Genomic DNA, 26,442 nt, shown 5'->3' with positions numbered 1-26,442 from the left:
TCTCTGGCACTAAACTGTAGCACTTCAAGTAGTGGTTGATTACTTACACTATATTGCTAAAAGTATTGGGACACCCCTCCAAATCATTGAATTCAGGTGTTCCAATCCCTTTCATGGCCACAGTTGTTTAAAACAAGCACCTAGGCATGCAGACTGCTTCTTCAAACATTTGTGAAAGAATGGGCCGCTCTCAGGAGCTCAGTGAATTCAAGCGTGGAACTGTGATAGGTTGCCACCTGTGCAATAAGTCCATTGGTGAAATTTCCTCACTACAAAATATTCCACAGTCAACTGTTGATGGTATTATAACACAGTGGAAGCAATTGGGAACAACAGCAACTCAGCCACAAAGTGGTAGGCCACGTAAAATCACAGAGCAGGGACAGCACATGCTGAGGCGCACAGTGTGCAGAGGTCACCAACTCAGCTACAGACCTCAAACTTCATGTGGCCTTCAGATTATCTCAAGAACAGTGCGTAGAGAGCTTCATGGAATGGGTTTCATGGGCTTCATGGAATGCAGAGCAGCTGCATCCAAGACTTACATCACCAAGTGCAATGCAAAGCGTCGAATGCAGTGGTGTAAAGCACGCCGCCACTGCACTCTAGAGCAGTGGAGACGTGTTCTCTGGAGTTACCAATCACGCGTCTCTGTCTGGCAATCCGATGGATGAGTCTGGGTTTGGCAGTTGCCAGGAGAATGGTACTTGCCTGACTGCATTGTGCCAAGTGTAAAGTTTGGTGGGGGGTTATGGTGTGGTGTTGTTTTTCAAGGGTTGGGCTTGGCCCATTAGTTCCAGTGAAAGGAACTGTTAATGCTTCAGCATACCAAGATATTTTCGACAATTTCATGCTCCCAACTTTGTGGGAACAGTTTGGGGATGGCCCCTTTCTGTTTCAACATGACTGCGCACCAGTGCACAAAGCAAGGTCCATAAAGACATGGATGAGTGAGTTTGTTGTGGATGAACTTGACTGGCCTGCACAGAGCCCTGACCTCAACCCGATAGAACACCTTTGGGAGAAATTAGAGCGGAGACTGCGATCCAGGCCTTCTCGTCCAACATCAGTGCCTGACCTCACAAATATCTATCTTCTATAAGAATGGTCAAAAATTCCCATAAACCTTGTGGAAAGCCTTCCCAGAAGAGTTGAAGCTGTTATAGCTGCAAAGAGTGGCCAAATCTACATTTAAAGTGGCAGACGACAAAACTGCAGTGCGTGCTTAAAAAACAGAACGATATAATTGGTGTGGATGCTAATATCGTTAGAATTATCTTTATAATTATTGTTCTTGGTGTGAACAGACCTTTAGGCTTTTGTTGTAGGTGAGACTTTTATTAAATCCACTCATTCATTAAGCATATGAATGAGCTGATTTTGATTTTGACAGACGCTAGCCTAGCTTAGCACAAAGACTGGAGCTAAATGGCTCCAGCTAGCCTACTGCTCAATAAGTGAAAAAAATAACGCCAACATTTTCCTATATACATGTTGTGATGTGTAGTTACATTGTGTACTAAGACCGACGGAAAATGAAAAGTTGTGATTTTCTAGGCCGATATGGCTAGGAACTATACTCTCATTCCTGCGTAATGATCAAGGAACTTTGCTGCTGTACCATGGGTGCAGTGGCGCAATGAAATTACGCAGCGCCTGAAAATAGGCTAACTGCCGTCAACATAACCAACGTGACAACCTGCTTGCACAGAGACCGTGCTGGGGACTATTTTCAGGCGCTGCGTAATATCATCGGTCTAGAAAATCGCAACTTTTCTTTTTCCTTCTGTCTTAGTACACAATGTAACTATACACATCACAACATAGGAAAATGTTGCCGTTATTTTATCACTTGTTGAGCAGTAGGCTAGATGGAGCCGTTTACCTCAAGTCTTTGTGCTAAGCTAGGCTAGCGGTGAGTGCGTCAGACAGAGTTATGGCACGCACGGAGATGAGAATGATATATATGAACTTATCTAACTCTGGGGTATACAGTGAATAAGCTAAAGTCCCAAAAAGTTGCTGTGTTCCTTTAAGAAATAAGGGTATGTAAACTTTTTAAAGGGTTAATTTTCATAAATTCAACTATTTTTTTGTCTAGAGGACTGCATATAAACATCTTTCATGCAAAATATATTATTCAGGACAGTACTAAATAAAAAATAACATGCATTTTGTTTGACCCGTCTTATTTTTTAAAAAAATTCACAGATTCTGCAATGGGTATAAACCCCAGTGAATCATATGACTAGTCAAAAAACAATCGTATGACCCGTACAGAAAAAAATCCCTTGAACAAAGTCATAGTCATTAAAAAGGCAATCAAAAGAACCACACTGACAGGAAATCCTTTGCCCTCTCATAAGCCGTCAAAATGTGTGCCAACACAAATCCCTCACGCTGACAGAGGCCAGTATATTTTGTACGAGCACACGTTTGACTGTTGAGCGTGACGGTACTTACCGTCATGAATTGAGATCACAGAGACACATGATAGCCAGGAATTCCCAGAACACGGTGCTCGCTCAGAAAGACACGTAAGTTCAGGAACCTGGTAGCTTAAAGAAGGAAATCTAATTATCTTTGTAATAAATCGTGAGGTGTGAACAAAACAGGCCAAAAGTATGTTGTCAGCTGTTTTCTAAAACCTTGTGGCCACTACCTAAAGGCTTCCCAAGCGTGGTAAAACCAGCAGACCAGAAAGGAGAACCTGGTGCTTTGTATTCTCATCCAGACAACCTGAGCACCTTTTAAGGTTAACAACACATAATTGGCGTTCTTAGCCAGTTGGCTCTTCAGAATCAATTCTGAAAACTACAGGATTCAAATCCAGTGGGGCAGAAAAGGCCTGTTATTAGCAGATGTAATTTAACCAACATACCTTCATGTTTGTTCCACAACAGCACATCAGCGACAAATGTTTTTATGTTCATTGAAATCAATATTTCTTTAGATGTTGACTGGGACAGAATATGTGCACCCTCTTATGGCAGACGAGGGAATTGCATCACAGGGAGAGAGACATTCTGACCAGGGTCAATTTACTATTCACATTTTAGCATTTACACACATGACTGAACAGGTCAGAACCGCTCTGACGACGGCCATGAGGTCATCGTCTACAAAGGAAGAGAAAACGCCTTGTCTGTGTGGACTACCAACTATAAATAGGGAATTATGAGTTATACAGAAGAGTTTTATTTAAATGCTAAACTGTAGGACAGAGTAATATTCAACTTCTCTGTGAGGACAGAAAATAACAAAAAACAACCAGAGTGGTCTGGCACCTGCTCCAAAACCTCGCCACTTGCTAATACCAAGAACTATGAATAACCTCACCATGTTTTTTTTGTTGTTTTTTTTCTCTCTCTCTCTCTTTCTAACATAGAAGAGCAAGATTTTCATTAGGCAATGTAATTATGAAATCCTGTAGAAATGGGATTATAGTCATGAATTAGTGCTTTGAATTACTGGTCAGATGTGATTTATCTATCTATCTATCTATCTATCTATCTATCTATCTATCTATCTATCTATCTATCTATCTATCTATCTATCTATCTATCTATCTATCTATCTATCTATCTATCTATCTATCTATCTATCTATCTATCTATCTATCTATCTATCTATCTATCCGTCTCTCCTCAATGCAAAATTGATCTGCATCAGAAACTGATTTGAATTAAAGGAGGAACAAAAAATAAAATAAATAGCCACTGTGTGTGCTTAAACAATGCAAACTAGTATAAATCACAATATCTTCTGGGCATCACAAAAGAATGTTCTTGTAAATGGCTCCCCCTGGTGGAAACGCTCTCCTGACATGGCTTTTGGGGTCTGGGGCCATATTACAGAATCTTCCAACGCTACTATGATCCCAATTAAAATCGCCATGGTTACTAAAATAAACTCATACATATGATCTCATTAAGATCATGAAAAAATACATTCGGACCCAACAGTCTGTGTCATTCCATCAATGTTTAATATATGTCAACAGTCAATAAGTAAAAATGAAACAATGGGCCAAACTTGGTGTGTTTACAGTACATTTATATTATTTTACAATAGAGCAAATAAAATAGACATATAGCAAAACAACAGAGCTGGCAGCTGACAATACACTTGCAATACCAAACCTTAGTCGTCAAGCGTTGTTCAGACAGACAGCAAAATCTGATTTTGGCATATTCATCTCAAAAACTTAGTTTCTTTAGTCTAGTAACAGCAAATAAAGCAAATGGAAAGGCGTTAACAAAGCTATATATTGTTGTTGTTGTTGTCAGTGTGTGTCACCCTCAGATCATATTTCGAGAAGTTTATATCGTTATTTGGGATGTAGCACTTTTGTAATTTGCATGTGAGATTTCATAACCTGACAAATGTGTTTACGGTCAGTCCTACAGATTGAAATTTCAAACCAAATCAGATTTATGTACAGTGTTAACAAAGCCCAAAAAGCTCCTAATGACATGTAAACATTGATACAAAACATTTCTATATTAATACTTAATCAGGAAAATAGACAACATATATGACTCAAGCTGATATTCCTCCATGTCATCATTCATTGCAAGAAAAAGTCTCAAAATTATCTTTTGGTTATTACCTTTGATAGCCCATCAGGGCAATTCAGAATCAGTGGATCTGTAGTTTTCGTTGTTTTCTGGTATCTTATTTTTCCATAAATAGAACGTTTTCGTGTGAAAGCCTATGTTTATTGCACGCAGATTGCCCAGAATAGCTGGATTTGAGATTAATAAAGGCCTCAGAGTGAATAAAATGAATATTTGAACACCCTTTGGAAAGAAAAACAGAAACATAGCTGATTTCATTTATAATCCATTATAACATTTTGTGTGTTTTTTGTGCAATGTGCATTAACACACCTGTGTTGTGTTGAAGAGACAGAAAACCACACTCAGAATAAGTTTGAGATTTTTTTCATTCGTGATGAGCAAAATGTAGCCAATGACCCAGGACAGGCCGAGCATCACTGTCAGAGAGCAACTACTCAACATCTTCTTCCTTAGAGGAGTTTTCAGAGAACTAAACAGCAACGGTGTTATTGGTAAAATATATTCTCATAAATCTATTTTGGTTGATAACTGATAGTGCTTTTCTGGTCCCAAAGTAAACTTACCTGTTTAAGTTAGGGTTGGTCTTGCAGATGTTGTTAGAGAAGTGCAGCAGTATTGCTGTGTTTGAGAGCAGCATGAGCATTAATGGGAGCAAGAATCCCCAAAACATGGGTTTCCCCATACTGAACTTCTGTTTGTGGTCCAGTCCAGATAGCCAGCAACTGCAGCAAAGAAGAGTGACAACTAAACTACCAAAATCCCGGAGAACATGGTAATAATTCTAAATAAAGCACATATTATTAAAGACATTTAAAGGGTTAGTTCACCCAAAAAGGAAAATTACGTAATTTACTCAAACTCATATAGTTCCGAACCCCTAAGACTTTCGATCATACGAAACACAAATTAAGATCTTTTTGATGAAATCTGAGAGCTTTTTGTCCCTCCATTGACAGCTACACAACTACCACTTTGACGATTCAAAAAGTTTATAAAGAGATCTTAAAACAAATCCATAAGAATTGAGTGGTTTAGTCCAAATTCTCTGAAAAGACTCACTTTATGATGAACAGATTGAATTTAGGCTTTTATTCTCATATAAACATTCATCAACGTACACATCAGTTGTGGTAAAGGAAGCTCAAGCATGTTCGCTTGATGTGTGAGAACCAATGAGGTTCATTCTCGTGTGTTACGCATCACGTTTGAGCTTCCACAAGAACCAATGAGGTTCATTCTCGCATTACGCATCACGTTTGAGCTTCCACAAGAACCAATGAGGTTCATTCTTGTGTTACGCATCACGTTTGAGCTTCTACACAAACCAGCTAGGTTCATTCCCGTGTGTTACGCAGCGCGTTTGTGCAGCAAGAACCAATGAGGTTAATTCTCGTGTTACGCATCATGTCTGAGCTTCTACACAAAAACTTGAGGTTCATTCTCGTGTTAAGCATCACATTTGAGATTCCACACGAACCAATGAGGTTCATTCTCATGTGTTACGCAGCACATTTGAGCTTCCACAAGAACCAATGATGTTCATTCTTGTGTGTTACACTGCACATTTGAGCTTCTACTCGAACCAATGAGGTTCATTCTCGTGTGTTACACTGCACATTTGAGCTTCTACTCGAACCAATGAGGTTCATTCTCGTGTGTTACACTGCACATTTGAGCTTCTACTCGAACCAATGATGTTCATTCTCGTGTGTTACACTGCACATTTGAGCTTCTACTCGAACCAATGAGGTTCATTCTCGTGTGTTACGCAGCACATTTGAGCTTCCACAATAACCAGTGAGGTTTACTCTCATGTGTTATGCAGCTCGTTTGAGCTTCAGCAAGAACCAATGAGGTTCATTCTCGTGTGTTACATAGCAAGTTTGAGCTTCTACACGAATCAATGAGGTTCATGCTCGTGTTTTAGGCAGCACGTTTGAGCTTCTTCACAAACCAATGAGGTTCATTCTCGTATTACGCATCACGATTGAGCTTCCTCATGAACCAGTGAGGTTCATTCTCATGTTACACAGCACGATTGAGCTTCCACACGAACCAATGAGGTTCATTCTCGTATTACGCATCACATTTGAGCTTCCTCGTGAACCAGTGAGGTTCATTCTCGTGTGTTACGCAGCATGTTTGAGCTTACGCAAGAACCAATGAGGTTCATTCTCGTATTACGCATCACGTTTGAGCTTCCTTGTGAACCAGTGAGGTTCATTCTCATGATACGCAGCATGTTTGAGCTTCTACACGAACCAGTGAGGTTCATTCTCGTATTACGCATCACGTTTGAGCTTCCTCGAGAATCAGTGAGGTTCATTCTTATGTTACGCAGCACGATTGAGCTTCCACATGAACCAATGAGGTTAATTCTCGTGTGTTATGCAGCACGTTTGAGCTTCCACATGAACCAATGAGGTTCATTCTTGTGTGTTACGCAGCACGTTTGAGCTTCTACACGAACCAATAAGATTCATTCTCGTGTGTTAAGCAGCATGTTTGAGCTTACGCAAGAACCAATGAGGTTCATTCTCGTATTACGCATCACGTTTGAGCTTCCTCGTGCATCAGTGAGGTTCATTATTATGTTACGCAGCACGATTGAGCTTCCACATGAACCAATGAGGTTCATTCCTTTGTTACACAGCACGTTTGAGCTTCTACACGAACCAATAAGATTAATTCTCGTGTGTTAAGCAGCATGTTTGAGCTTACGCAAGAACCAATGAGGTTCATTCTCGTATTACGCATCACGTTTGAGCTTCCTTGTGAACCAGTGAGGTTCATTCTCATGTTACGCAGCACGTTTGAGCTTCTACACTAACCAATGAGGTTCATTCTCGTATTACGCATCACGTTTGAGCTTCCTCGTGAATCAGTGAGGTTCATTCTTATGTTACGCAGCACGATTGAGCTTCCACACGAACCAATGAGGTTAATTCTCGTGTGTTACGCATCACGTTTGAGCTTCCGCAAGAACCAATGAGGTTTCATTCTCATGTTGCACAGCACGTTTGAGCTTCCACAAGAACCAATGAGGTTCATTCTTGTGTCACGCAGCGCGTTTGAGCTTCCACAAGAACCAATAGGGTTTAATCTCGCACATCAAGCAAGCATGCTTGAGCTCCTGTTTATGTTCTCTGATCAATGTTTATATGTGAATAAAAGCATAAATTTAAATTCAGAAAATTTGGACTAAACTGCTCAATTCATGTGGATTAGTTTTACGATCTCTTTATGAACTTTTTGAAGTGTCAAAGGGCCCTATCTTGCACCCAGCGCAATTGACTTTGTACACCGACGCATGTGTCATTCCTATTTTGCACCCGCGCAAAGCGCGCTTTTCCCTCCACAGAAGCACGTCGCTAAACTAGTGAATGAACTTGCGCTACCTGGGCGTTCAGCGCAAAAAAGGAGGCGTGTTCCGGCGCAAACAATCCCTGGTGCTATTTTGCTGTTCCATTAAACAATTGCGCCACTGACCAGAAAAAACCTAGTCTAAAGTCAGTGGCGCGTTGCGCGTTGTTCATTATGCTATTTTAAGGGCGCATGCTTGACCATAATGTATAGCGTGCACAACGCGCATACACTTTGCTCATGTAATCTACACAGATGCAACAGTTATTTTTGCAAATCATAAATTGTTACACTAAAAAAATATTAACACATGAGATGACGGAAATCATTGTGGTGTGCCACGAAGATGTGAAAAAATAGGCATAAATCTAGCTTACAAATGATTCAGGCTAATTGTAATAATTAAGGATAAGACCTGTTTGCCCAATAGTGGCGAGACATGTATGTATATAAGGACATCTGACAAATTGGTTTGTCCGTCAAGAACCAGGAAAAAAAATCGACTGAAAAACTGAAAAAACTGAAAGACTGAAAAAAAAAAGACTGTGAAATCACCTTTACCATAATGTACAACATTACAACTTCACTTCTCTGTCTTTCACTGCTCTTACAAGAACATCAGTCTCCTCGGCTGTGAACCGCTCCTGGCGTGCGCCTGGTAAATACGCCATAATAATAGCAATCCATAATGGAACTTGCGCACCTGCTTTTAAAGGGAATGTTGGATGACGCTCGGATTGGTTTATTCACGTTACGCCCAAACCACACCTATGAATAATGAAGCTACTTCAGACCAACCCATTTTAGATTTGCGCCGGGCGCAAGAGCCATTTATCCCGCCGGGAAAATAGCAACAGCGCCGAGACCCGCCCACAAAGTTACTTGCGCTTCGTGCTTTGACACTTGCGTTTCAGATCGTTAAAATAGGGCCCAAAGTGGTAGTTGCGTAGCTGTCATGGAGGGACAGAAATATCTCATTAATATCTAATTTCATTAAAACTATATTCATTTGTGTAGTGAAGATGAACAAAAGTCTTACAGGTTTGGAATGAGGGTGAGTAAATAATTACAGAATTTTCATTTTTCTATGAACTATCCTTTAAGAGCGGGTTTCACAGACAGGGCTTACATTAAGCCAGGGCTAGGCGAGCAATTAAGTAGCTTTTTAAAGGTGCCTTTGAAAAATCTTTAGACAAAACAATGGCACTGACATATTTTAAGACATGTCATTGCAAGTTGCTTTAAGTTAGGACAGTTTAAACATGCTTTGTAGTCTTAAGCCTTGTCTGTGAAACTGGGCATTCAAGTAATAAAGTTTTAAAAATCTAAATATTTGTTACTTACAACTCTTCTTGTCGATAACCTAAAGGCTCTTTAATCCTGTAGGTGGAACCCAATGAGATACCAACAATAACAGCAGGTAGACCTAAACAGAGAAAGATTAATTTCTATCATCTTATGTTTGATTGTGTATTTAATACCCAGGATTCAGGGTTGGGTGAAATAAGCAAAAAACTATATAGCAATATTCTTTTATAACAATATACACAAGGATGCACCTTTATGTCTTTCTTTCTTTCTTTGGAAAAGGGATTAAAAATACTGAAAATGTGTTTAATTAATATTCAATCATCTGCAATAAAGCAACTTGATCAATATAATCAAACTATTATTTGAAAGGCAGTTTTAAATATATCTTCTCGCCCAATTGTTTGTAGTCTTGCTTGTTTTACAATACAACAACGATTTCTTATTCTTATTTAGTTTAGTTAACTAAACTTTAGTTTAATTTAGTTTAGTTGAGTTTAGTTTAGATTTCTAAAGCCTCTTCAACTTTGTTACCTTCGAAAACATACGGAAAACCTTTCGGCGATTATACATAGGCCTATGTTTATACTCGACATGCTCGAAATGCATGGTTACTAGATAATGCTTAATAATAACTGCGGTACTTCCCTCAGTGTTATCACTTCTTCACGCTGGTAAGAAAACATTACAGAAAGAGGGTCAATTCCACACAATCATACAGTACTTTCGATGATTACCGTTTCACAAAACTTACTTAGGGATACTGCACCCTGAAATGAAAATAAAGTCATAATTTACTCACCCTGATGTTGTTCTAATGCCACATGCCCTACTTTCTTCTTCTGACCATAAGGGGACCAAAATAAAAAAAATGTCCCGCTCGCAATCATCAATATAATGGGGGTGAATAATAACCAAAAGTATCACAGATCCAAAAGTATCACAGAATGATCCCATGCAACACGTGTCGTATATTCCATGTGTTCTGGGGGTACATGGGTTTGGTAAAACAAACAAACAAACCGAAATTTAATGTATTTTTTTACGAAAATCATGATCTTGGCCATGCACATTCTATTAGCACCGCAGTTCACTCCGTCTCGCCCAGAAAAGCCACACAAGTTGTAAAAAAATCAAAACCACAACATGAAATACAATGGGCCCTATCTTGCACCCAGCGCAATTGACTTTGTACACCGACGCATGTGTCATTCCTATTTTGCACCCGCGCAAAGCGTGCTTTTCCCTCCACAGAAGCACGTCGCTAAACTAGTGAATGAACTTGCGCTACCTGGGCGGTTCAGCGCAAAAAAGGAGGCGCGTTCCGGCGCAAACAATCCCTGGTGCTATTTTGCTGTTCCATTAAACAATTGCGCCACTGACCAGAAAAAACCTAGTCTAAAGTCAGTGGCGCGTTGCGCGTTGTTCATTATGCTATTTTAAGGGCGCATGCTTGACCATAATGTATAGCGTGCACAACGCGCATACACTTTGCTCATGTAATCTACACAGATGCAACAGTTATTTTTGCAAATCATAAATTGTTACACTAAAAAATATTAACACATGAGATGACGGAAATCATTGTGGTGTGCCACGAAGATGTGAAAAAATAGGCATAAATCTAGCTTACAAATTATTCAGGCTAATTGTAGTCTAATAATTAAGGAGACCTGTTTGCCCAATAGTGGCAACTTCTGGCAAGACATATGTATATAAGGACATCTAACAAATTGGTTTGTCCGTCAAGAACCAGGAAAAAAAAAACGGTGAGGGTGGACGCAGCGATGTCCTCTGCTGGCGTCAGGTCCTGAGTAGAGGCAGATCCACCTCCCGTTACACGGCGTGCCTGATTGATGCTGGCAAGCTTGGACTTTCCCCGTCTTCTGATGTCATTGTAGCGCTTGCGGCACTGGTGCGACGTCCTGGGGATGCCAGCTGATGAAACAATTGTGGCTATTTCCTCCCACGCCTGTTTAACCGACGCTATTTTGGGTGGGTTTCTCCCATCCCCATACAACACAACTTCTGTGTCTTTCACTGCTCTTACAAGCACATCAGTCTCCTCGGCTGTAAACCGCTCCTGGCGTGCGCCTGGTAAATACGCCATAATAATAGCAATCCATAATGGAACTTGCGCACCTGCTTTTACAGGGAATGTTGGATGACGCTCTGATTGGTTTATTCACGTTACGCCCAAACCACACCTATGAATAATGAAGCTACTTCAGACCAACCCATTTTAGATTTGCGCCGGGCGCAAGAGCCGTTTATCCCGCCGGGAAAATAGCAACAGCGCCGAGACCCGCCCACAAAGTTACTTGCGCTTCGCGCTTTGACACTTGCGTTTCAGATCGTTAAAATAGGGCCCAATGTCTAGAAATCTCAAAAAAAATTTTGTTAAATATCTCCGGGAACTCCAGTTGTCTGATGACAGCCAGAATGACAGTTGACAGATGTGAATGCGATAACTTATTATGTCAAAACTGACATATTCACCTCATAGGAGAAAGAACATGGATTGTATTTCATGTTGAGCTTTTTTAACAACTTGTGTGCTTTTTCTGGGGGAGACGGAGTGAACTGCTGTGCTAATAACATCTCACAAATGCGCACGTTGGCTAGCGTGCACAGAAGACTTTATTTTTAAAGAAGATCCAGCTCACGTGGGTAAGACATTGCATGTTTGTTCGCTTCATTTCACTGCGGATTCGTGTGTAAATAAGAGACAGGATTTGCAGACGGGATGAGATTAAAAAACGATGCTGTACCTTCTAAATTGGATCTGACAGGAATGATGCGACTCACTTATGTGAGTAAAATTGTTTTTTTTATATATGTAATAGTATTGCATTGTTCTAGATCTAGATCGTTTGACATCTACTAATTATGTGTACATGTCTAACTAAACATAACTTACCACACTGTCACAGGCTGGAGTAACCTTTGTATTTGAGGTGTTGTTGGTTCATTTCCCTGCAATTCGGGATCAGACTAAAACATGTATTCGCAAAAATGTGTCACAGAAATTTCCTTGATGTGCGTTGTTCACTCTCTTGACTTGATATTTGAAGGAAAAATACAATCGCGAAAGTTTTAAACATGCTGATTTGTCTGCAGTGTTTTGCAGATGCTTGTGCTTGTGCTTGTGTGTATGTGTTAGTGATGTGGTTCACGGTTGTATCCACTGATCGGGCGGGCCAAGTAATAAAAAATAAGATTCCAATTAATTGCGGGTGGGTGAGAGATAAATCATTGTGTTTGTTTGATAAAAGACATATTGCGAGCCCTTGGGGCGAACCATTTCGGTTGCCGTTTTTTCACACGTTTTCAAAACAATTCCCACATGTACTGATGGGGGAGCCGAAACTCATTATAATATGCAAAATTGTTGTCCAATCATAGCAGTGGGCGTTTACTTCCAAGTCTTCATTGCGGCACGCCCATAAAAGCCGAGCGTTTCAAGAACTAGGCTAAAAACCAGGGTAGAAAATAGCCAATTACTTATTAATTATGATGTTTTTGAATATAGAAACCATGCGAATGTCATAAGTTGCGCACGTGGGGAATTTAGCTTTATTCTCCTTTTGTGGTCCGAAAAAGAATGAAGGATGAAGGGCATACGGCATTAGAACAACACCAGGGTGAGTAAATGAGAAATTTTATGAAAGATTTATAAAAAGAACCGGCTCATAAGAGTATTTGCTTATGAATCAGACTACTCTTGTGCTGTATATGTTTTGCATGCAGTTTGTAAGGAAAACTCAACAGAAAGCCATGCTTTCTTGACATTTAAAAAAAAAATTATAAATAATTTATTTAGCCGTGGCAGTGATTTATCAGCAGAAAAGTGGCGCAGGTAACACTGGCATAACCGCAATACAAACGTTAATATTTTTACCAGTTGATACATTTAGGCATATATCGTTTTAACTCATACTGTAAATTAACCAAGACGTTGGGTCATAAAAAAACACAATACATTAGTGTCTTGTTTAAAGTCCCTTACCCCATCCAAAAGCGAAGGAGACCTTTGGAAACCATGGAGGTGTTCCAGACGTTTTGTTAATGAAGAGGAGGAACACATTAATGCCGTACAGAGTGTTCCAAGTGAACGTGGCCAACAGGAAGTACTGAATCAGAGCTGTAAACGCCGTACAGGGACCCTCATCTGGGTACTTGTGCTGGTCTGACTCAAGAACCGTGTTCTGACCAGACAACTCAGCCACCTTCAGATGTTGGACAGGGTTGTTTATGCCGAAGATGAAGAGAAGGTAGAAAACCGTCATGCTAAAACAGATGTTCACCACTAGCAGAGTAGGACTGCCTCCTCTTGACTTCCTGCGGCAAAGTGTATGAATATAAGCTATAAAACATGTTTCACCACTGCAAAAAGGACTCTGCCAATAGCTGTGGCTATGCTTAAGAGTGTAAACTATAAGTCTTTACCTGGTTATGATTTGGTATACAGCTGTGACAGAGAGACCCACTACAGAGAGAGCGCAGCCGATGATGCTGATCCAATGCAAGGCTTCAGAATACTGATAGTTGATATCAAATGCCTGCATAAAACGGCACCTGCATAAAATTATTTAATTCATAGCATCATTTACACTCTTAAAAATAAAGGTTCTTAATTGGCATCTTTGGTCTATTTCCATTGCACAAAAGGTTCTATATATGGGAAAAGGGTCTTTTGATTATGAAAAATGTTCTTTATGCCTATCAGCAAGTGGCATCTCCTATTTAAAGGCTGATTGGTTGTTACCTGGGATGCGTCACATCCGTTTTCCCCCTTTGTTTCTCTGTGTTGACGGTGGCTGCGGGTAAGTGTGCTGTGTTTTAATACTGTGATTTAGAAATTGTTGGCGTGTATAACTTGAAATCGTGTTTATTTAATTAGTGCAGTTATGTTCTGGTGTTGCTGCCCTTTTTGTGCTGCTTAGTGGATTTGATGACTGTTTGCCTGCTGTGATCGTTTGCTGCCATCTTCGCACTGTTAAAAGAGCAGCTGTTTATACAGCCGCGCCGACGAAGCCATCGACATTTACTAAAGGGGACTGCTGGTCTGAGTTTTACGTGCCGTTCTAGGGCTCTGCTTCACATTTTGTTTTGTTGGGGAGGCCTGATCATCTCTTCCGTTTATAGGAGGAGATTAAACCGGCCTCTGTCTCCTTTTTCTCTTTTTCTTTTCTGAGTTAAATCATTTAAACTTTTTGTTTTCTTTATTCATTTTGTGGAGGTTTGTTTAACTGAATTGATTTTCTGTAGAACCAACTTCTGTGGTTGAATTTGCACGTGCTCAATCTAAATGCAACTCAAAGTGTGTGATCATCTACTGAGTTGAAATTGTTGTTTGTAAGAATTTCAGGTGACCAACTATCTGATTGTTCTGAGGTTACATTGTTGCTTCCCCTTACTTCTGTCTGTTCTTGATACCATTCACGTGAGGAATTGCTGCATTCGTGATGTTCAGACTGACATTTCTGCCCAGTTCATTTTTATAGTTATTTATTTTCTTTTTGATTTATTGCAGGAGCTGGGGCCCCATGGGTGGCTTGATCTCCCTCCTTGTGGTGGTGGTTCACCTTCATCGTGTGTGGTGTACACTTTGAGTGTTTGATAGTGTGATTAGAGTGCACGGGTGTGTGTGTGCACGTCGAAGTGTGCCCTTGTGAAACCAAACTCTACATTGATTCCTGCCGTTGGGAGCCTCAGCCCTGCTGGTATTATTCAGTTTTCGTTTTACATATACATACATAATTATTACCTTAAGTTGGTTTTGTTTTATATTCTTTTCTTTTTGGAATTTGTGTTCTTTTTTTGAAGTGGGGTTTCAAGTGGTTTTTTTTTTTTTTGTGATTCAGTGTTTAGTATTTTAAATTGATTCTTGTATTAATAAACATTTTGTGGTATTTTTTTTTTATATACTTGCGTCTCTGGCCTAATTTTATGAGGGAACCGAACCTGTGTGCTTTATTACCCACTTTGAGTGGTTAGAGTATTTTCCCTGAGGTTAATCCTTAGGGTGGCGTAGTCGGACTTTATTACCAGTGAACAAAAACTTGTGTCTCAAAATTGCATCGCCCCGCCACATTTACTCTAAGACATTTTTTTTTCTTTTTGGAACTGTTCAGTTAAAGGTTATTTGGGGAACCAAAAATGGATATTCTATGGCATCGCTCTGAAAACCACCTTTATTTTTTTTAGTGTATATATTTAAGTCCAATATCAATGATATTTATATCCTGTTGCAAATATATCTCACCATAAGAATAGCAAAGTTTGCGCTTTTTGGTTTACAGGTGCATACTGCATGACCTGAGGGGTTCTTTGTTTTGGTGCAGCCTTCTGGGCTCCAGTCATTTGTAGTGTAACTCCAAAACACACATGCGAAGTCGTTGAGGGACAGTGTGGGATTGTCCTGTAAGTTCAACAATGTATTAATTCATGAACATCATACCTGAGCCAACCTCTGTCAATGTATTTGATAACAAGGAACATCACAGTATAGATCTTTAGAAAAATGCTTCCTTCCAGTGGTACACTCTTAAAAATAATGTTCCTTATTGGCATCTTTGGATCATTTCATCATTGGATCATTTCTATTGCACAAAATGTTCTTTATAGTAGAACAAGGTTGTTTAGAATTTTAAAATGTTTTTCACACTAAGAAAAAGATGTTAAGAACTATTCACTGAAAGGTCCTTTGGGGAACCACAATTGTTTTTCTATGGCATAACTGTGAAGGCTTGAGAAATTAGTTATTTTTCTATTTTCATTATTAATAAGCTACAAAAAGACGCAAACTACAAAAGCATGCCCAGATAGAAGTGTGATGTTGGACTAGCTACTCACAGATGGTGTTACTGTAAACTGAATGTGCTCCAATCCAAGAGTTTCTTGAAGGTTAGCGGATATTACTCTTCTCTTGGTATCCAGAGATGGTTGAAAGCTTTTTGACTGAAAGAACTGATCGTTGTCATAGAGGACAAACCCAACATCTTTAGAAAACTCTACAGAAAGAGTGACAAAGTTACTATAGTTAAAATATCACTTTCAACAGATAATATGTGGAATAATCTCAAAATACAAGAAGGGGAAGTATACCTTGACTGAACGTGATATTCATTTGAAGGTCAATGCTATCTTTGGAAATTTCTGTCTGTGTCGTATGCAGTTTTATTCTGTCAGGTAAAAAAGTATCACTCTGCCCTTAAGAAATGAAGAAAAATGTGACTGTTAGGAGCACGCTAACTGTCCAAATCCCCCAAAAAATGTATAATTCAAATTCATTTTATTATGTAAAGTTCAAGTATATTTTTTCAAGTATATTTTTAAGTATATAATATCAATGTACTAGTAGTATGCATGTGAGTACTATTTCAATACTACACTCAATTTACGCAATTTCCTCAATAAAAGAGCGAATTCCTCCTAAAGAGCTGAACGGCGGATCTCATCATTTTAAAGATGCCGTTCCGTCCGTCCGTTCGGAGTGCAGGCTATTTCTCTCTCTCTCTATCGGATGGCCACAAGCGCTGTCTTCACTGAATGAGCCACGCTCATGCTGAAACAGAGGATGGGTCATGCTCTTACTACGAGACCATGCCCAGGGGACCATTGAGGTTGTGACTCTTGTACTTCTTCAAGAGGCCGAGTGTCTCCTCAGCCACTTCCTATCCTGGTTCTTTTACCTCCAGGTACAAGGCCTCGGCGATGGGAGAGTTTCTGCCGGTATAATGCCAGTGGGCCTCCCATTCCTCATGTGATTGCGGTGCATTTATTCCTGCAAACCACCACCCCCTGGAGGAATCGTCCAAGGCTCCCGTCCAAAACATGCACGTTTACCTTGTCTCTGACAGCGAGGGCTTACAATGCTACTGGCCACCTCCGCCCTGCATGCAATGGCCATCCTACAAGTATTTCAGGCCAAAGCATTGAAAGACCTGCACGAGGGTATTCCTAAACCATAGTTTATGCAGGAACTGCGCTCAGCTACGACTATGCACTTGTGGTCCAGGAGCCTATGACTAAACCACAGAGAAAGTGTGCTTTCTCGATGCCCCCATCGTCCAAGGTGGACTATTCTGCAAAACTGTAGAGGACTTCACGCAGCCGTTATCGGCAGTGAAAATGCAGACATTCTAGACCCCCAAGAGTCCAACCTCTGCCTGCTCGTAACCTGCAAAGACCACACTAGCCCTGCCTGTCAGCAGGCCACCAAGAACCCTCGTAAGACTTCGAAGCGATCCTGAGACGGGCAACCCAGGGAAGGAGAGACTGTGGACCTGTTTCGCCCCAGGACTTGGGGCAAGCCTCACTCCCATGGGAGGGGATTTTACATAGTCAGAAATAGAGTGGGTGACACACACACGGTGTTCATGGCCCTCGTTTTCACTATGGCCAGGCCCCGAATACTCGCACCAGAACCTTGGTGGACTGAACACTTCCCCTCCCCGCTTTCTGTTGCAACGGGTCTATGCAAAAAGAAAGGTAACTGTACACTTCCTTGGAACCGTAATCATGCATTTCTATGGTTTTGACATGCCGTGAATGCACCTTTTTTCTTGAGGGTCTCGTTATATATATATATATATATATATATATATATATATATTTACCTTGACTATTCCAAGCTGGTGGAATGCCCTGCCTAATTCAACCTGAGCTGCTGAGTCTTTAGCCATTTTCAAGAAACGGCTTAAGATGCATCTTTTTCGTCAACACTTGACCCATTAACACGAACACTTACTACTCTACATATATCCTTTTTTAAAAACCTTGCTACGTGTACTGTGCTAGACTAACTGGGACTAGTCACAGAACTTACTGTACATATTGTTGCTCTATTGTTGGCTTGATTGCTTCTGTTGCCCTCCTCATTTGTAAGTCGCTTTGGATAAAAGCGTTTGCTAAATGGTTAAATGTTATGTAATTTTTGAACTTCAAAATGGGCACAAACTTGCCTTTAAAAGAGGTTAATTGCACTTGTCGGATTGGAGTTTGCCCCTTCAGTGACTGCACTGCTATGTTCGGTTGCACCAACAATGGATTTGACTTCTCACTCAGAGAGAGTTTCTCCAGAGACTGTGTTAAACTAAACAAACACAATCCAAAGTCAGACAGCAGGTCAAAAAGAAAGCGCTTATGAATTTGGTTGAGATGGTTTTGTTTGTGAGTGGCAGTGCAACGTGTGTGAATTGTTTTGTTACCTATTAATTGCAGCATGGTCGACAGAAGAGTACATCCCATGACTTGTGTTCAGGAGCTGACTGACTGTGGCGACTGCTGACACTACAATATTCTACACAGCGAAGAAAAAGAGTTTCTCAAAACAGATAAAAACACTCATGAGGCAAAACATTATGACATTATGTGAAGCAAATATTGTTGATCATCTCCTAACAAGGCCATTAGATGGTAAGCACACAATAACAATTCTTGTAATCAACTTGATGGATGCAGGAGAAATGGGCAGGAGTAAAGATCTGATCGAATTTGATAACGGCCAAATTGTTATGGCAAGGCGACTGGGTCAGAGGATCTCTGAAATGGCAAGGCGACTGGGTTGCTCCTGCTCAGCAGTGGTGAGAATTTACCAACAGTGGTTTGAGGAGCGATGAACTACAAACCGACGACAGGGTGTTGGCCACCCAAGGCTGTCTACAACACACAGTGCATCGCACTCTGCTGCAAATGGGGCTGCGTAGCCGCATACCAATCAGAGTGCCTATGATGACCCCTGTCCACCATCAAAAGCGTCTACAATGGGCACTTGAGTGTCGGAACTGGACCTTGGAGCAGTGGAAGAAGTTTGGCTGGTCTGATGAGTCCCGTTTTCTTATACCTCACGTTGACGGCTGTGTCCATGTGAACCGTTTACCTAGGGAAGTGATGGCACCAGGATGCACTGTGGGACAATGACAAGCCGGTGGAGGGAGTGTGATTCTCTGGGCAGTGTTCTGCTGGGAAACCATTCATGTGTACGAGGGGCCGGATTCACAAAACATTCTTAAGAATAAAATTATTCTTAATTGCCAATTTCTTCTTATTTTCTAACTTAAGAAAAAATATAAGAACATTTTGTATTCCCAAAAACTTTTCTTGAGAATGTTCTTATCTTTTTTCTTATGATTGTTCTTAAGATAAAATTGAAGTATTCATATTCACGAAAAGAATGTTCTTAAAAATCATCGTAAATAACTTCTTAAAGTTAGGATAACCTCCAACCTATCTTAAATACCCAAATGTAAGATGTTTAACGAATTGATTGGGTTGTTTCAAATATTAAGCATTACAACATAACAGTAGCTAGCTAAATATAATATTTATAACTAATAGTACCATATGGACGAGTATAAAACCAGCAACCAGCTCACACCAATCAGCAAGTGTCAATACGAAAAATAGCGGTGTAAAAATGCTACTGTTAGTTTATCACAAATTGTAGTTTTAAGACTTTTTCAGGCGAGAATGTACTTGTTTACAGATTAAATATGTGGTTTATTTATAAAGAGAGCTCCTATTTGACAATTTTATCTGCCGTTTTCGGAGTTGTGAGATCCAGGCGATCACCGGGTGTTCATTGCTCGTTAACCCCGCAGAGAGCAGCCTTTTCTCGGCTAGTCCTTCGGACGTCTGCCGTGGGCTCTGATATCTCTGAGATATGATTCGTCTTGTGTAGAATTAACGGCCAATCTTTGGTACCCAAGCAGCGTTCTTGATAAACGGTTCGGCTCTTATAATATAACGATTTTGCCGACACGGCACGATAAAAACACGACATTTAGTTATTTTATTCCCGTCAAGCCAGTCACAATGAAAATAGTCTGCACAGTGCACACTTATTATGATATCTACGGTAATCTGCAGGACTGATGAAGATGTTGTTAAGAAATATTTGAGAACTTCTTAAGAATTTTTCAAGAATTGCCCTTAGGAACATTCTTACGAACTTCTCAGAATTTTCTTAACTTCTTTCTTAAGAAGATTTTCGTGAATCCGGCCCCTGGTACACCTCCTCATAACAGTGGTGTTCCCTGGTGGAAGTGGCCTCATTCAGCAGGATAATGCACCCTGCCACACTGCACACATGGTTCAGGAATGGTTTGAGGAACATGATGAAGAGTTCAGGGTGTTCTGTGGTGGAATGTGCTGAACCAACAAGTTCAAACCACCTTGCATTCTACAGGACTTTAATGAACCACTGCTAATGTCTTGGTGCCAGATACCACAGCACACCTTCCGGGGTCTAGTGCAGTCCATGCCTAGGTGGGTCGGCCTCATATGGAGGACCAACCGCATATTAGGCAGGTGGTCATAATGATTTTTTTTTTCTCATCAGTGTACAGTAGTATTATAAATATGTTGCAGACATACTTCTGGTTCTTTGAAGGAGATTAGCGTGATTTATCTCACTATGGGTGCTAAATAGAAAAAGTTTAGCAAAGGAGTGCAAAAACAATTGCGCAGTAGATTATGTATAGTGTTCTGTGGTGTACCTGGAGTAGTCAAATGAGTATATCTGTCTATTACATTTGAAGTTTGGAAAATTAGGGACTGACATGCAATGTTTACACTTCATATGTAAATTATGAAAAACAAGTCGAGCAAACGGGGTAAAGAGAGAAAGACATGAACAAGAACAAGTATGACTTGTCTTGCTATATTGTTACCCTAACAATTAACATTCAAAAATAGACTCTTATAATAATAATAATACAATAAATGTAATATAATATTGTAAAACATTAATATATGAATAAGAAGTAACAATTGCACATTGTTCATGCTATAGTGCCTAAAAACTAACATTTAAAAACAGCATTAAAAATGTATAGTTATTATTATTGTTATTATATAATACCTTATATAATACCCCTATTACAATTTCAGCATTATATCATAAATTGTTATTATTATTATTACTAATAACATAAAAAAACACTAAAACATTTTACCATTAATATATAACACCTTAAATAATACCCTTAATTACACCTTCAACATTATAAAATGCATTATTATTGACAATAACAATACAATTAATATAATACTTAATATTTTTATTTACACCTTAAACACAATGACATAATTTATGACCAGATTTGTGTCCCAGATTTGTTGTGGGAATATTTATATTCATACCTGTCAAAAGTTTGGAAACATATATATTTTTTAAATGTTTTTTAAAGAAGTTTCTTATGCTCACCAAGGCTGCATTTATTTAATCAAAAATACATTAAAAACTGTAATATTTCGACATATTATTATATTTAAAATAACAGGTTTTTTTTTTTTTGAATATATTTAAACATGTTATTTATTCCTGTGATCAAAGCTGAATTTTCAGCATCATTACTCCAGTAACATGATGCATTAAACTGATCAAAAGTGACAGTGAAGACATGTATAATGTTGCAAAAGATTTATATTTAATAAATTCTTTAATAAATTGAATAACTTTAATAAATTGTTTTTTTTAAACTTTCTATTCATCAAAGAATCCTGAAAAGAAATATTAAGCAGCACAACTGTTTTGAATAAATAATTGATAATAATAAATAAAATAAAAATGTTTCTTGAGCATCAAATCATCATATTAAATGATTTCTGAAGGATCATGTGACACTGAAGACTGAAGTAATAATGCTTAAAATTCAGCTTTGATCACAGGAATAAATGATCATAGTTCTTTCATTTGTAATAATATTTAGCAATTTCACAGTTTTTACTGTATTTTTCATCAAATAAATGCAGCATTGGTGAGCACGAGACTTCTTTCAAAAAATGGTAATGTTTCCAAACTTTTGACAGGTACTGTACACACACATACACACAAATACTGTAGTTTAAATAGAGAAAATCTGTAAATGTCCCTCAAGACAGGAGACTTAAAATGTTAATAGCTGTTTAAGGCTTAATATGTACCGTGCTTTGTGCAGTTTCAAGACGGCGAAGCAGGATGCTGGTTATTTTAACAGCATTTGTGATGTTGTGGGCTGTTAGCCGTTCCGGTATGGATGTGAGGATCTGGGTACTGGAGGCTAACTGGCGGATTTTGTCTTCAGTAGCTCCAAAAATCTTAATTTAGAACATTTTTAATTATGCAATCATTTTGTTTTTTATCTGAGGAAAATTCATGCAACAGTAATATGACTACTATATATTACAGTCATTAGACACTGATTACTTACATCATTATTAATGGTGTCCAGGGTCAAACCACATTCTAGAGTGTTTGGAGGATCAAATAAGCGAGTAGCTATATTACAGAGAGCCGAAGCCTTGGGGATTCCAGCTGAAACACATTCATGTTAAATCAAGAGATATTTAAAATAGAGAGTATACTGCAAATACAAAAAGGTAGCAAGAGACTGAAATACCATTTGGTGTGTGTGATTCACATCGCTCTCCTGACGAAGCAAACTGGCCTAAGACCGTTTTTGGAAAGGTGAATCCACTGGTTGGTTCGGGGATTTGAGGGCAGAAATTTGCTGTAAAAAATGACAAGACTGTCAGTCACCTTAAGAACTTAAGCAAGATTATTCAATCTACATATCATGCAATATTTTCAATGGGTTTTACGGATGTTGCAGGTAGTTCCAGTCCAATCATCTGGGCAGAGGCAGATCCCGTTTTGTAAGGTACCCTTGTTTTCACACACCAGATTGGGCATTGTTGTGCTTGGGGGTGCCGTAGTGGTGGACCTCTGGATTGTAGTCTGGAGTGTTGAGGTACTGAGTGTTGTAATGTTGGTTATAGAGTTGGTCGTAATGTTTTGACACCAAGTCTGTACAAAAACAGCTGTTTACAGAGACAAAACATTAAATAAAGGTACCTGTCTTTAGTCACATAGCGGACTCTCTGTATAAATCTGGTCCAGCATGCCAACTTATTCCAAGAACCAGCCATTTAGACAGAAAGAATCAATCTGACTAACTTTAAAAGCAACCAATGGCAGTTTGGTAGAACTGTGTGTATACACCAATCAGGCATAACATTATGAGCACCTTCCTGATATTGTGTTGGTCCCCCTTTTGCTGCCAAAACAGCCCTGATCCGTCGAGGCATGGACTCCAATAGACCCCTGAAGTTGTGCTGTGGTATCTGGCACCAAGATGTATCCCACAGATGCTCGATTGGATTGAGAGTTGTTGTGCTCTTCAAGCCATTCCTGAACCATTTTTGCTTTGTGGCAGGGCGCATTATCCTGCTGAAAGAGGCCACAGCCACCAGGCAATACCGTTTCCATGAAAGGGAAACATGTCAAAGTAACATCCACACAGATGGCATAACAGCAGAACATTGCCCAAAGCATCACACTGCCTCCACCGGCTTGCCTTCTTCCCATAGTGCATCCTGGTGCCATGTGTTCCCCAGGTAAGCGGCGCACACACACCAGGCCATACACGTGATATAAAACAAAATGTGATTTATCAGACCAGACCACCTCTTCCATTGCTCCGTGGTCCAGTTCTGATGATCACATGCCCACTGTTGGCGCTTTTGGCAGTGGACAGGGGTCAGCATGGGCACCCTGACTGGTCTGCAGCTATGCAGCCCTATACGCAACTATCTGCAATCTACTGTTACCCCTTTTCCACCAAGGCAGTGCTAGAGCTAATTCAGAGCCAGAGCTAGTCCCAGTTCATAGTTGGTTCGACTGAGGAGCCTTCTAAGAACCGTTTGCTTTTCCACAAGCTGAGAGCCACAACAGAGACAGGTCTTACGTCACTGTATACGTCTCATCTTTTCTCAGCAACGCTAGCGAGGCAGCGGCAGTGTTGCCAAGTCTGTGGTTTTACCGCGGGCTGTTTTTCATGTCCGCGGGATAAAGCGACCCCAATTATGTGATATTTAGCCCCGGGAATGCGAATTTTAGTAGGCAACCATGCCAAAAAACACATATTTTACACCCAAATGTGATTTTTACTGGGGAAGCCCCCCCGAAACGCGATTGGGCTTGTTTTGAGTAGCAATTGGGTGGGTTTTGTTGTGAAAACCTGGCAACCCTGGGCAGCGGGGAAACACAAACACACCAGGCTTGTTCGAGATGCATCGGCACTGCGCAGACCGATCCACGTATGAAGATATATATATATATATATAAAAACGCATGAGTGAATCAAAAGCATAAGGAGTCATATGCTCTCGCTGGACTCGTTATCATACGGCGATCGGTCTCTGCACAGCGCCGCTGCGAACAAGCCTTCCATCAACAATGCAAACGCTGCGTTACTATTGATTCACATGGCTTTACGATCCTACATCGGCATCAAAACACAACAAAAACACAGCGAATCCAACGCATTCATGCAGTTCGCCTTAATTTGTATAGACAGAGATTACAAACGAGCAGCAGCTGTTAGCTCCAATAGCTGCTATTTCAAACATGGCGGATCTCAAGTTTGTGTTCGTCTTGTTGACAGCGCCTGTCGAAATCGGTTCTTACTTCTAGCCCTGTTCTAGCCCAGCTATGTTTTGGTGCTACTTAAGAACCACTTTTCCTGGCTCGGAGCTGGGGCTTTGGGTGTGGAAACACAAAGAACCGATTTGAAACTAGGCTCTGGCTCCGATCTAGCTCTAGCTCTGCTTTGGTGGAAAAGGGGTATGTGTATTCTGAAACCTTTCTATCAAAACCAGCATTAACTTCTAGCTCGTCTGCTTGATCAGACCACACAGGCCAGCCTTCGCTCCCCACGTGCATCAATGACCTTGTCGCCGGTTCACCACTGTCCCTTCCTTGGACCACTTTTGATAGACTGACCACTGCAGACCAGGAACACCCCACAAGAGCTGCAGTTTTGAAGATGCTCTGACACAGTCGTCTAGCGATCACAATTTGGCCCTTGTCAAACTCGCTCAAATCCTTACGCTTGCCCATTTTTCCTGCTTCTAACACATCAACTTTGAGGACAAAATGTTCACTTGCTGCCTAATATATCCCACCCACTAACAGGTGCCGTGATGAAGAGATGATCAGTGTTATTCTTAACCTTATCACCTGTCATAATGTTATGCCTGATCACTGTCTCAAACAAAACTTAAATCATCTAAATTAAGTAAAAAAAACTATGTAATATGTCAAATACATTGGGCTGTAACAATAAAATTTATTTCCATGGGTCAGATCATAAATAGCTCAAGGCAACAACTGGGCATATTCACTTTTCGCACCGTCTACACACAACATATCACACAGACCCCTTTCATGGAATTTGTTTTAATTTGTTTATAGAGATTTGTATCGTGCCTTAAGGATAGTGCCTTAGGATGTGACATGCAGTGTTTACACAGAACTGTGATATGCAAAACACCAATATGGAAATTAACCCAGAAAATAAGCACATAATTAGGAATGCAAGTTGTGCAAACAAGGTAAAGAAAGAAACCAGCATCATAAATATTATAAATCATATTATAAAGGAGAAACAATCATAATAATGATAATGCAATTGTTTCAAATTTACCCATTACTAATTGATTAATTATAATGAAAATAGTGGAGAATTTATTCAAATATTGTTTTATTATTGTTATTAATAAATAAATAATATCTGTGTGTGTGTATATCTCACACAGTCTTGGTCAAAAGTTTACACTCCCTTTGCAGAATATGTGAAAATGAAGGAAACACGATGCATTAAGAGCCAGGGGGGTGAAAACTTTTTACCAGGATGAAGATTTCAGGTTTGTCGATTGTCTCGATTGTCCTCAGTGTGAAAAGATGGATCTCAAAATAATACTGTCACTGCTGGAAAGGGTTCAAATATGCAAAAGATGCTGGAAAACTGAATAATTTGCAGGACCAGAAGGACTTTCTGAAGAACATTGGGCAGTTTAACTGCTCAGGACAAACAAGGGACTCAAGAACAACCATCACAAAACATTTAAAAAACAGCCGTGGATCATCCTTTGAACGACTCAGTATTAAGAATTAACATAAACTTGTGTGTATGTGTGTATGTGTGTATATATATATATATATATATATATATATATATATATATATATATATATATATATATATATATATATATATATATATATATATACACACACAAACTAATATTAATTAAAACCATTTCAAAAGTGAACCTTACCTGCGGCAAAGATTAAGAGCAGAAAACGGTCCATTTCACACGACAAATATAAAACTAACTGCTGATATGAACTCTTGTTA

At 39.7% G+C, this 26,442-nt stretch overlaps 1 protein-coding gene across 1 annotated transcript; it reads right to left on the bottom strand.

The window, feature by feature from the left end:
• Positions 1 to 3,966: 3,966 nt before the first annotated feature.
• adgrg7.1 (adhesion G protein-coupled receptor G7, tandem duplicate 1) lies at positions 3,967 to 26,442 on the bottom strand. The gene is made up of 16 exons (XM_079807481.1): positions 26,363 to 26,442; positions 22,845 to 23,063; positions 22,643 to 22,753; positions 22,454 to 22,557; positions 22,188 to 22,340; positions 18,470 to 18,561; positions 18,224 to 18,354; positions 16,365 to 16,469; positions 16,113 to 16,270; positions 15,523 to 15,678; positions 13,704 to 13,816; positions 13,264 to 13,595; positions 9,291 to 9,372; positions 5,147 to 5,305; positions 4,893 to 5,052; positions 3,967 to 4,802 (listed from the first exon to the last, which is right to left on the bottom strand). Exons 1-16 carry the CDS (start codon positions 26,394 to 26,396, stop codon positions 4,626 to 4,628), a joined length of 2,286 nt encoding a protein of 761 aa, XP_079663607.1. The 5' UTR covers positions 26,397 to 26,442; the 3' UTR covers positions 3,967 to 4,625.

The sequence above is a fragment of the Gobio gobio genome, assembly GCF_949357685.1.
Source record: "Gobio gobio genome assembly, chromosome: 24".
Lineage (NCBI taxonomy): Eukaryota > Metazoa > Chordata > Actinopteri > Cypriniformes > Gobionidae > Gobio > Gobio gobio.
The sequence above is the reverse complement of the archived record's forward strand: the minus strand, read 5'-3'. Positions and strand labels throughout refer to the sequence as shown.